Here is a 13,511-nt window from a genome sequence, read left to right as displayed (position 1 = left end):
TAAGCCCAATCTAAAGGAAAAAACGTGTTAAGCAAGAAAATCGAGCTAGAGCTAAATTCTAATTAATTCCGTTGCTATTCGGGTTGCCAGACCAACCACACTACCCACTCACTCTGTCTTTCTCATATACTCCTACTCTCTCTCTCTCTATCGCTCCTTTCTGCTGTCTTCGCTTATCTCGTGTTATTTAGCAATTATTTTTCAATTTACTTTTGTGTGCTTAAGCAGGGCAATATTAATAGGCAAATGGTTGCAGGGGCAGCGCCCGCAGGCGTATGCGTAATATCTAGCTGGAACTCATCACTCATACGCCCCGTCGTGCCTCCATAAAGTCCAGCTGGCGACTTTTTGTCCATTTAATTTTAAATAAGCCATAAGCGTTTGGGCCACCAAAAAACCTAACCAAAATGTGGGTCATCATCACAAAACGCATCACTAAAACTAACAGTATAACAAAGCAAACGAGAACTGAACCGATAAGCAGGCATTACTGACTACTCGATGCTCTGTAAATCCACTTATTTTTATTTCCATTTATTTTTATTTGTCAGAGATCTGTTATTATGGAGCGATAAGCCACAATGTGTACAATGTGTGTATATATAAAAATATATAAGGAGAAAGTCTATTTTATAAATTCCTTTGCCCATTGTTTAGTATTCAATGCAAAAACCCTTTTAACGCATCTCAGCTATAGGGTGTGTCAGTGTTAATGACGACCTACTCTATGCAACAAGGTCAAAAACTAAGCGGCAGAGCAAGCGAAAAATTGTACATTGTCGCCCGGCAGCTTGTTGTGAACACATTAAAAATGAGATTATGAATGTGCCAGAGGTTGTCTCTATGTGTGTGTGTCTGTGAGAGAGAAAGTGCGTCTAGATGTGTGTGTGTGTGTGTGTGTATGTAACTGTGCTGCTTTGTGCGTTGTGTGTGAAAAGTGTAATGGCAAGTGTCATAAACGTTATGCATAATTAAAACATTTAATGCCAAAATTGGGAATTAGAGAATCGCGCCTGACACATCCAGCACAAAGGAAAGGCCAAAGGGCAAAGTGCAAAAAGCAGAGCAAAGCTTGCTGGATGCTGTAGACTTGTACAAAGTCGAAAGTTATTGTGGATGAGAGCTTGTTCGTGGAGGTAAAATTTTGCAAACAATTTAAATTCGAAATATATGTAATTCATAGATAAATTAGATCAAATTACGGCAGGCGCATAAATTAGTATGTGCCGGTTCGGCTTACCTTCAAGGTCATCAGCCCCAAAAGTATGCCAAGGAAAATTAAAATATTAATAGAGACATATTTTTAGCTAGGGATGGGCGAATATGATAGTAAAAAATATATACGATTTATGTATTTTTGTAAATATAATATTATATTGAAGAGTCTCTATAATGCTGTAAGATGTCTTCTATGATTTTTTATGTACATAATTTATAAATCCTATTTAAAAAAAAAAAAAATTTTTTTTAGAAACATAATTATTGTTTATTATACAATTCAAAAACGTAATAAATGTAAAAATAAAAATGAGAAAAATAAAAAACCCAAAAAGAATTGTTTTGAAAATTATTACTATGATATATTATAATAATTCTTTTTTATTTAATTGAATAAAAACTCGAAGATTATATACAATAAAATTGGTTTGTAAAAAAAAAAAAAAAAAAAAAAAAAAAAAAACTTAAAATATTTTACTAAATATAAAAACTCGAAGATTATATACAACAAAATTGTTTGAATATAAATGAATAAATAAATATTAAGCAATTCATTTACAAAATATAACTTTAAAAAAATCATATGCAAATAAATTTTTTTTTTTGCGCATTCATTTTACTTACATTAGTTTTTGCTATTTATAATATTCATTTATTTACCATATATTATATAATTACATACCTAAAAGATATACTATAATTGGATTTACATATAATAGGATTGTGTGTATATGAGACTCTTCGTACCCAGTAGTAGCAACAATTCTCACAAGTTCGTCAAAATGAATGAGTATATTATTTAAATTGCATATGAGACTCGCAAATCGTTTTTATTTATTTTTTCTTTAATTATGACAAGCATTTCCAACTAACCGAGAGAAATAGCCACTTGGTATGCCAATATGAGAAGAGCAATAAAAATATAATGCATTTACACACAGTTCCTAGCATAGTAGATATATATAGCTATATAAACATATATATGTATATTTATATATATAGGTGATACGTGGGTGTATGAAGTCGTTAGGAACACGTAGATAGAAACGCAGGAAGAGGAACTTTTTGATTGAATTGTTTGTAGAGCGTGCGCGTATTTCAATTAATTAACCAGACTTCTCTCTCACTGACAGTCGCTCTCGCTCTCCCAAGTTCCGTCGCTCTTTTTCTAAATGGCACACTCTGTATTTTTTTTTGTTACTGGAAATTTACGTCTGTCAAGCAATTTAACATGCTTATCAGGTCTCGGCCATTGTTGCCGGTAGCTAATATAAAAATAACTTCATATGTCTTCACACCTCCCCACCCCACACACGCACACCACACCTGTGCCTGCTCACCTCGGCACCCCTAACCTCTTAATGTTTTATTGAATGCACACTCTCCCATATCCACCACTCATATTTTAACCTCAAAACTCAATTTCTTTTACACACCAAAAAAAAACTGTTAAAAAGTTAATGAAGTGTGCTTCAGATTGAAAGCGACCCCAAAAAGATCTTCTCCCTAAGCAACACGTTGCTAAAAGCCCACAAAGTTCTCTCGAATATATTCTGCTCGACTTTCTAATCAAACTGGCGGCAATATAAACCATATTAACGCATTTTTACTGCATATTATATATATTATATATATGAATATTCTCGAATGTCTGACCAAAATTAGGTTCGTTTAGCTAAAATGGTGTCGCTGTCTGAAACAAAAGTCAATTTACTTAAAAGTGCACGTGATTATTCAATTCGGGAGAGCACACCAAGTTGAGAAACTAAAGAAAGAAATATATATTAAGAGATATAGCAATAAAAAATATAAGTTTATATATACATATATGTCTGTTCTAATAATTTTCGATTTTTGTGAAATTATGTTATACAACCCTAACGATTTCTGCAGTTGCTGAACTTATTGCTTTATCCTAATCTTTTTTTAACCATGATCGATATTTGCCTTTATGTATAATAAATTTTAATTTAATACATATATAATTAATATATGATTGTATTGATTATATGATGTGTGAACAACCTCTTAAAGTCTGACCACATTTTTCAAATATACGTAGTACTGGTTTATTAGTTTGCTAACAAGTTTTTATAGCTGAATATAATCAACACCATCAAAGCGTATCTCATGAGTAACCATAGTATTCGCGTGATCAAGTTTATGATAAATGAGTTTTACTATTTATACATTAATTCATCTAAAAATACGTAACTGAACTGAACTGAACTTTTAATTGAAATGAAAGAGCGACAATAGCCGAAATTTTAACGGCACTTAATTGGTTTGCATGATAAAGCAAGTGCTCTATAGATCAAATACTGTCTCTTTGTTCATCTCTTCACACACACGCTCTCTCTCTCTAGTTTATTGAAGCGTGCGATCAGCTGTAACATGTGGAATAATACCAATTCCGCAGCTATACAAAATACAAAACTTTTCCATTTCAAGCTCATGCACTTTGCCTCTGTTATGCAGTGTAATATGAGATTCTCTTTCATATAGAGATATGTATATGCATTATATAATATATAGTATATATGTAAATGTCTTGACTACGCAGTAGTTGTTTATAGAGCCATGGTCAACCGCAAGGGCTGCACTTGGCTTTTATTAAAATTGTGCTCAGCGCTTGGGCGAGTATAATCCAAATCTCAGGTGTCTGCTGTCACCTGGCACTTCTTTATTGTTTGGCACGACTTTCAAATAGGGTTTCCAATTACCCATTCAGAAGAATTTATGACGTCACGTAGTGGAATTCTAATTTCGTCTGAGTTGCAAAAACTTTTTGAGTTCGCTTTGAGCTCAAGTTGAGTTGTTTTTTATGGAAAATTGCTTTGATGTGGATAAGCGTATTTGTGTATATATATATGCAATTATTTATCTCTATTGTATGAATAATTAAATTAAAAACATATTATGTGCAAACTACCATATAGAAAAATTAATATTAATGAATCGAAAATTGATTGAGAACATATTCTTAGAATTAATTCCATTTGTCTATCAGGGCAGTATGTATGCATATTGTAATATATACTTCTATATATCTATAAACTGAACAATGAGTTTCCGGGTTGGAAACCCGGATTATTTCAATCAGATTATTATTAATTTTTTTTTTTTCTTTTTTTTTTTTTTTGTATATCAACTGAACAAAGAAAATCAGCATTTCAACTTTTAAGAGATTTTATTGTCATTGATAATGATCATAGTAGATAGTAATGTCTGATACTGATATATATATTTTTTAAGTTATAATAATAAATTGTTATTATCACTAGGGAGAAATATATATTTGTTTAATTTTAATTTAAAATGTAAATTAAGTAAACTATGAATGAATACACAAAAACGAATATATGTCTGTGTTTATTTAAGTGTCTATAAAAAGATTATATAACCCAAGTAAGAGTTTGCCACCGACTGCTAAATACTCGTTCATGGTCCAAAAAAATCGATAATTATTCGATTTCTCAAACGACTCTTTTTTTTTAATTCTATATCCATATTTAAATGTATAGGTATGAGCTACACATGTATTTTATATATTAGGCTCTCGTGAGTAAATATTCCAAATATATATCCCTAGTAGCTTAAATCGTAGTATACCTTTCTTTCTCAGCTATGTTATTTCTCGATTTCCCACAGCTCTACTCAGTATACATATGTATCTCGATAATATAAAGGGCTGCGCTTCTACAGACAAACGAACAACGGAGCAGCCTTAAAACAAACCAATATGCTCTATATACCTAATGAACGAGTATAGCTAAACACATTTCTAGTAAGATATAAAAAAGAGAGCTTAGAACCATGATCACATCAATTTATACACGATTAATAAGCGCACTAATATGCTCACTTAGTTAAGATGCTAGGGCATAACCACAGATCACATGCATTATCAAAGGCAGCGCAGAATAACTGTCAAATATGATAAATCAAGTGTAATTGAAAGAAGTGCGAATAAGCCAACGCCAGCAATGAAAGCCGAGGCGCACGACAGAAGCACAAAAGAAAACCGAAACATACAGAGAAAGACATACAGAGTGAGAGAGCTAGAGCGAGAGAGAGAGAGGGAGAGGGAGGGCCGCAAACAATAAAGTAAACACGCAAAGTCAAATTTAAAAGAACAACAAATTATAGTTTGGCTTTTTTTGGACTTATGATAAGATTCAGAGAGAGCGTGAGGGAGGGAGAGAAGTGGTGATTGTGTATGTGTGTGTGTGTATGAAAGAGCAACAATCAAGTTTGAGTGACAGTTATGTTGAGCAGATCTCGGATCGGTTAAGCTCAGCTCGTTGAGCTGCATATGCAGCGTGCGGGGCAGCGGAGGGATGGAAACGCACAAATGCGAATAATGAGCAAAGCGCAGATGTCAAAACAAGAACAAAACTACAGTAAAATTCAGCTTTTTTCCCATTCTTTTTTTTACTTTTGTTGGTTTAGCTATTTATTCGACTGGCGATGCCAACAAAATAGGGTAAAAAATTGTGCATGCTAGTTAGTAACGCGAGGGCGACCCATCAATGCAGTGGGGCAGTCGCATTTCGAGCGCAGCCCAAAGTGAATGTGAATCGAGCAGAGCAGTGAAAAATAAATAATAATTAATAATAATAATAAATACAATATAAATACCTATATAAATATAAAGAAGAATAAAAACTAAAAACCAAAATACTCTTTGAAGAGTAGTAAATACATATATATATATATATAAATATACTATATATATCGTAGAAAAACGACATTTTTTCGTATATCTTGAGTGCCCCTAGTGCGAGTTAAACTGCGTTTTAAGCATGTCCTACAATTACAGCAATCGCACCGAGGATAACCCATACGAGGATGAGTATGTGTAGTAACCACTCTCTCTCTCCACTTTCCTCTCTCCCTCTCTCTCTCTCTCTCTGTCTACGCATCTCTTCTTTTACCCAGTGAAGCAACAAATTCGTTTAGGCCCATTGACCATGTTAACCTGACCAAACGAAAAAATTAAGTGCGTCCGTCCTCTGAACAACAAATTCAATGGCTGACAATTTGCTGTGGGTTCCATCTGAGGACTAAACAATCAGAAGTGTGCCACAATTATTCCGAGAAATGTGACAAAAAAATATGTGAAAGAATTTTTATTATATTTTCATCTTTATATCATTTCAGTCAGAATTGATAAATTATGTGTGGTAATATGATTACAACATATTTTTGGGTATTTTCACGGGTTTTTTGGGTAAAAACTTTTTACACAACTCTAGAAGTCAGTCTTATAGTTATACCCTGTAAAAACTTCCGTAATACTTTTTTTATACTTAACATATAGTGCAGTTCCATACATTTATCACACATATAAGACTGAGTTTCAGGCAATTCTGCGGCACTCAAAATCAAGCAAATAGACAAGATAATATATAGCTCAGATATATTGCTATATATTGTATATATACAATATAATAATGGGTTTATCTACAGCTATATAAACAATTTAGCAAATGCTATGGAAAGTCGAAAAGATTGTCCACAGAATTTCTCTACAACAAATTCTCATACAGTAAAATTGAGCGGGAATTGCCCTATTATCCAAATGAATATATATATTATATAGATCGGACGAAACTTTTGATGACTCTGTTTTATCTTGCGTGCAAAGTCATCAGCTAAATTTAACTAAATATAATTTATGACCCAAGGCATTTGAGTAGATGAATTGGAAGGTCTTTGAAGGCTTATTCATCCAGCTGATTCTCATTTTTGCAAATTTATTTCAAAGCATTGTATGAATGTAGCTGTCTGGGAGATACACTGAAGTGTTATACATAGATGAAAATTTGTGTTTATTAAGTATAAGGAAAGGATAAGGACTCGTACGTAGCTGACTGAGAAAATCGCTGAAGTGGTATCCATGGGTAGAAATTTTTGTTTATTAAGGATGAGGATAGGATAACGATTGTGCATAGTACGGAATGGATAAAAGTAGATACATGAAAATGCAAACCTACGCATGGGACGAAAGGCAAATAGATGGACGGAAGAACAAACATAAAGATAGACTTAGGGACAGTCAGACAGAAAGGAATATGGGACTCGGAATACGGATAGACGGATGTGGAAAGACTCAAAGAAAATCAGGCAGACATGTAAACGGAAGGGAAAGGAACGTATAAAACGAAATTGCCTGTTGATCTTGAGCAAGAGTTTATATTCCTCATGTCATCAGCCACTCTTCCATCTACCTGTTACATACATTTCAACCGATTCGATATACTCCATTTGCACATTGCCAATGGGCTCAGAGCATAAAAACATTTCTAATGATATATATTCTTTTCAGTGTCCCAGCTGTGTGTGCTGGCAATCTAATTGCTAGAAAAATGTCATTAAACTCGCATTTCAGTTGTAATTGAATACAAAGACGCACTTGCCAGATAAACCAGATAGACGACTTATTAGCTCCGCTTCTTCCCTTGCCTTGTCTTGTCTTGTCTTGGCTTGGTTTGCCTTGTGCAGCTGCTATTCACAATAAATCCAAAGTTGACCTTAAAGTGTGCCTAATTAAGTCCATTTCAAATTAGTCACTCTCTCTATCTGTCCCCCTCACGTTCTCTCTCTCTCTCTCTCTCTCTCTCTTTCTCTCTGCCTTTGACTTTGATTGAGTCTCGGCCAACAATTTGCATAAGAATTGAAATATTTTCTAAGACCTTCAATTAAGCAACCAGCCCATCTACATATAAATACTGTAATTAGCCAAATGTAAATGCGAATCGATTAAACATTTTTAATTGCTCAAAATTTAAAACTAATTAAATTAGCTATCAAATAATTTTTTAGAAATTTTCTATTGATAATAAAATAGAAAATAAATGAAAAACAAGTAAGAAAGCTCTAGTCGAGACTACTCGACTACGAGATCCCCTGAACCCTTGGAGTAATAGCTATTTCAATAATTTTTCGCGACTTTCAGCTTACACAAGAAACACGCACACACACACACACACACACACGCACGCACACACGGGCATACATACACACACATACACACACACACACATACACAAACAATTACATACATATACACACACAAGCATATACACGCATGGGCGGCAGTGAGCGCTTACTATGAGAACTTAATTGTTTAATAGCTTTTTTTGCGGACGTACGATCTTCATGAAACTTTTAGATTATGTTTATAACATGGATATTCATGTAATTGCTAAAGCACAAGTCTCTAGTATTTGAAATACGCTTTTTACAAAAGTGAGGGTCAGGGGGTGAATTTAAGGGTGGGGGGTTAATTTTAACAAAAACCGAAATTGTATAAATTGCATATAAGCATACATTAAAAATTTTGAGACTCTAGCTATAAAGGTGTAGAAGATATAATTTTATAACTAGGTTTCGATAAGGTTTTTTATCGATAAAAAAAGATCGGGATGAGTTATCGATTTTTAATGATAAACTTGATATGCGCGCTGTAATTACGGACATTTTTAAAAAAATTTGAAGTCTCTAGCTCTTATATCTTCTGAAATCGACGCGTTCATACATACGGACAGACGGACAGACGGACAGACGGACAGACGGACGGACGGACAGACGGACAGACGGACAGACGGACAGACAGACGGACAGGGCCAAATCAACTCAGCTCGTCGCCCTGATCAAGAATATATATACTTTGTGGGGTCTGCCACGCCTCCTTCTCCCTGTTACATACATTTCAACAAAACCATTATACCCTGATTTCCCATTGAAAATGGGTTCAGGGTATAATAAATATATGTATATATATATATTTAAAATATGTATGCAAATATTTGTCTTGGCAATAAATTATTCTGATTGTCAGCCTCGACTGAGATAGCACAATAGCCACGCCAGTCCAGATCCTCTTTGCTTGATTGCCCAACTCACTTATAATAAAATAAGCCCCACAATCTAAGATATCCTCAACGCGTAACTTAATACATTGGAAATACTAAAATCCTTTTCGCTTTTCATTTTCATTTTTATGGATATCACAAAATATTTTATGTATATTTCCAAGGCAATCACAAATATCTCATATATCAGAATTTTTTTTTTTTTATATCTCTTTTGGTAATTCCCCCAGCTATAGATTTTATTCCCAACAGTTTTTACTCCCTGTAAGCTGCTTACATGCGCTACCCCATTCGATTTTTGCTTTGATTCGAAAACTGTTTTAAAAGATTTCGCTGAAATCGCATCTTCTTAGCCTAATTCCCATTTGGGTCTCTCTATGTCAATCACGTTGACAATCACGCATGCTAAGACCACAATTGAATTTACTTTCACAAAAAATTGAAACCTCTTTAAAGACCAATTTTTAGGCAGTTCTACAAATTGTTGCGCGAAAAAAAAACCGAAAAAAAATCAATAGCAATAGCAATGCCTCAAACAGTTTATTGGCGACAGATGATGAGGGTGAAGCGTAGGGACGCACTTGGCCACGCCCTTATACCTGAACAAACAAATTTTTGTATTTATGCGCGTGTATTTGTATTAAAGTAATCCTATAACATCTTAACGTCTGTTCCTTTTTTTTGGCTTTGCCTTCTCTTTCTTTTCATGGCTCCCCAACGTGATGCAAACGCACAACTTATGGTCATGACCGTCCGCCCGATGCCCCTACCACACCCTCATGTTGCCACACATGCAGCGAAGTAACGGAAGGTGCCTTACAAGTGTGGCGCACACTGCCGGAACGTATACGTCAGGATCCCAGTCTCGCCTCCTTTCAGCAGGAGCATGAGCGTTTACATGGCGGTAAGTCCATCTCTTTCTCTCCCCATTGGAACAAAAGCCATCAGCTTTTTATATTCCTCTTCTACTTCGCCATCCCCATCTACGACATTTAATGCTAGAAAACATTTATTTGGGCTCTCCCAAATCATATGCTCTATATATTACTTGTGCGTCGTTTTAACGTCTAGGTAGAGCGTATTAGGAGAATATCCTTTAATAAGAGTCTTAACGTAAAGCATAATCAATTTTGGACAAATCTCTTGCAGCGATTAGTTATCGATAAATGGTGTGCTGACAAAGAGTATAAAGAGCAATGTTCTCAAACATGAATCGCCTTCAAAATTAAACATATTCGATTAAACGAAAATTCGTTAGACTGATTAATTATCAATTGATACATTTTTGAACGATTATTTATCGAATCAAAATCACGTATTAAAAATCCTTTATGCAATATATATAGCAATCTCTTTACCAATTCCCTCCATAAATTGTTTATCTAATTTAGAATTTATCGATACGTTATCGATATGCACAAATAAATCTTAGATACAAGAAATAAATAGTTTGAATATATTTTTTATATCGAAAACTTCATAAAGATCCTAATAGATGTCCTACTTTTATGATGTCTTATCGATTAATTATCGATTAAAAGAGGAATATAGTGATTGGTGAAACAATGCAGCGTATTCCAACTGCGACTTGGCAAAACAGACTTCGTATACACTGTACTATTGAGTTTTTATTTTATTTTTATATAGGTACTTGTTTTATTGCAGTAATTATTGTAAAAAATTTTATTACCCACCCGATTCGGCATTGACATTGGACACAGGCTCAAGTGAGCTTATTTCGTTCAGCTTCTTCTTCAGCATTTTTTTTTTTTTTTTTTTTTTTTTTTTTTTGTCGCTGGGTCTCAATTGCGACAATGTTTATCACTTTAAATTGTTTGATGGGGACTACTATTTTCGGACTTAGCATAATATGTAAATGTCACGGCCTTTATAACTTCCGCAATGCGAAACGATGCGATGCTAATGGAACCCAAGAAACCAATTGAAGCATATTTTCGTGGCAAATTATATTGGCGTCGTATATCCTTGTGGTCAATTGGCAAATGGCTTTAGTTCAGGGTCAGCTGCGACTATTTTTAGACGAGTTTTCCCGTAGACTAATAAAATGTGAAAGCCAATGTCAACTGCTGCCAGTCATCAAAGTCCTGTCGATGTGAGCGCAGCCAATGAGCCAATCGAGCTACAAATATTTGCCAATTTTCCACAAGGGTAGATGAAAGAAATTAGTTTAGCTAAGAAATATGATGAAGTAATATCGTCATTATCAATAATATTACAAAATGCATTTTCACTTCAATTATCATTGTTATAATTATGATTAATTTTCATTATTATTATCAATATCGTATTCATTGTCATGGGGATTGTCATTGTCATTGTCATTGTCATTATCATTATCATTATCATTTTTATTATTATTATTATCATTATCATTATCACCATCATTATTTATTGATTGTAATATTCATTCATAATAGAATCAATTCAATTTTCGTATCATATTGCAGATGTGGAGCTTTTACCCTCAGAGGATGTCGGCCAACATGAACAGCCATTGCAGCATGGCAATGGCCATGCGGAAGATCCACGTGCGTTCACACAGATCGGCATCAATGTGACGAACGAGGCGGGACAGGTGCAGCATGTGCTCGATGGCAGGTTCGTAGTTCTGTTCGACTCGATTGTCAGTTACGTAATTAGTGCAACCAGTTTTCTGTGATACCCCCGCACCTCTAGGGACCTGGAGAACAACAACGAGGATCATCACGATGAGAACGAGGGCTATTGCAAGAGCAACGTAAGTATAAAATCAACAAAACTAATGAGTTCTGCTTGAAGAACTTGAATAATCATTTTGAAATAATTAGAGAATAGAATCGTATACCTTCTAGCCTTTTCGGTTGTGTTGTGTTTTTAAATCTTTTTTCGTAATTTCATTTGTAGACTTCATATCTGAAGTATCATTTAGCATTTTCTAGTATTACAATTTTTCTAGTATTATTTTCTATAGTTATTATTATATATTATTTTCTATATTTTCTATATTATTATTATATTATCTTTCATCTCTTCACAGCTTAAAAAATATCTGATTTGGTTTAAGATCACGATACTACTTGTGGTCTGGTGCGTCTTTACGGCTTTTCTTATGTCCAACAACGAGCATGTCGATCAGCTAAGTCTTATAAGTGTGCCCAGTAATGGATCAACAAGAGGTGAGTATCAACAGCTAAAAAGCCTCAAATACAAACTACTCATACTCGGTATAGAAATGCAAAACGAGTATATAAGTTTTATAATAGAAATTGATAAATTGTAATATTCATCCATATCCATAAGTATATGGTATATATGAAATTATTATTGAAATATATGGAAGACTTCGAGACTCTCTAGAGATGTACTCCTACATAACTTAATAGATAGAACTGAATAGATAATATGATACTATGGGCGAGTGTTTAGCAGTCAGTTACACTAACTCACTCTCGTCTCTTCCCGTTCCAGTCTTTCCCATAGCCACGGCCAGTCTAGAGCGCATTGGCCTGGGTCTGCGGGGACCCTTCCGCTTGCAGGAGAACGAGCTGCTGCTGAATGAGAGTGTGCCGCTGCCCGTGCTGCGGGTGCAGGTGACGCGCAGCTACTTGGATGCCCTGGGGCAGGAGATATACGCTGAGAATGCCAGCCAGCCCTGGCAGCTGGATATCGTGTACTTCGAGATGATCGATGCCACCAAGGATACGAAGAAGTTGCGCACCTTTGAGCTGAAGCCCAGCGACTCCAACTGGCTGGCTCAGTCGAATGGCACACGACTCAGCTTCGAGTTCAGCAGCAGCATCGAAGGCGAGTTGCCGCTGCAGCTGAATGTGGACGAATCGCCCATCTATAAGGCGCATGGAGTGCTCTATGCGGCGGCGGTGCTCTGCGGACTCTACGTGATGATCATTTGGGAGGTGGTGAATCGCACCTTTGCGGCGATCATTGCCTCCACTTTGTCGGTGGGCATTTTGGCTGCGCTGAACTCGCGTCCCTCCATGGCCACAATTATGGGCTGGATCGATGTGGAGACGCTGCTGCTGCTCTTCGGCATGATGATACTCGTGGCCATACTCTCCGAGACGGGCGTCTTTGACTACCTGGCCGTGTATGCCTATAAGATCACCAATGGACACGTTTGGCCATTGATCAATTGCCTGTGCCTCTTCACGGCTGTGCTCTCGTCCTTTCTGGACAATGTGACCACGGTGTTGCTCATGACGCCCGTGACGATACGTCTCTGCGAGGTCATGAGCCTCAATCCGGTGCCCATTCTCATGTGCATGGTCATCTACTCAAACATAGGCGGCGCCCTGACTCCCGTTGGCGATCCGCCCAATGTCATCATTGCCTCCAATAACTACATATCCAAGAATGTGAGTATGAGGCCATTGTATACCCTTTAAACATGTACTT

At 35.6% G+C, this 13,511-nt stretch overlaps 1 protein-coding gene across 10 annotated transcripts in view; it reads left to right on the top strand.

The window, feature by feature from the left end:
- The window catches only part of hoe1 (OCA2 melanosomal transmembrane protein hoepel1), a 31,187-nt gene that overhangs the window by 15,011 nt on the left and 2,665 nt on the right, over positions 1–13,511 (top strand). For 9 of the 10 annotated variants that reach the window (XM_018002611.2, XM_089463325.1, XM_089463322.1 and 6 more), the window contains 5 exons: positions 9,896–10,002; positions 11,567–11,717; positions 11,796–11,856; positions 12,136–12,274; positions 12,567–13,471. In XM_018002611.2, the coding sequence (XP_017858100.1) occupies positions 9,896–10,002; positions 11,567–11,717; positions 11,796–11,856; positions 12,136–12,274; positions 12,567–13,471 (1,363 nt within the window). Of the gene's footprint in view, positions 1–5,674; positions 6,074–9,895; positions 10,003–11,566; positions 11,718–11,795; positions 11,857–12,135; positions 12,275–12,566; positions 13,472–13,511 lie in introns of those variants that run through there. The other variant, XM_018002613.2, reaches the window with a different exon arrangement.

Source organism: Drosophila arizonae, chromosome 3, assembly GCF_054131065.1.
Source record: "Drosophila arizonae isolate 15081-1271.41 chromosome 3, UAZ_ARI_1.0, whole genome shotgun sequence".
Taxonomy (NCBI): Eukaryota; Metazoa; Arthropoda; class Insecta; order Diptera; family Drosophilidae; genus Drosophila; species Drosophila arizonae.
The sequence above is the reverse complement of the archived record's forward strand: the minus strand, read 5'-3'. Positions and strand labels throughout refer to the sequence as shown.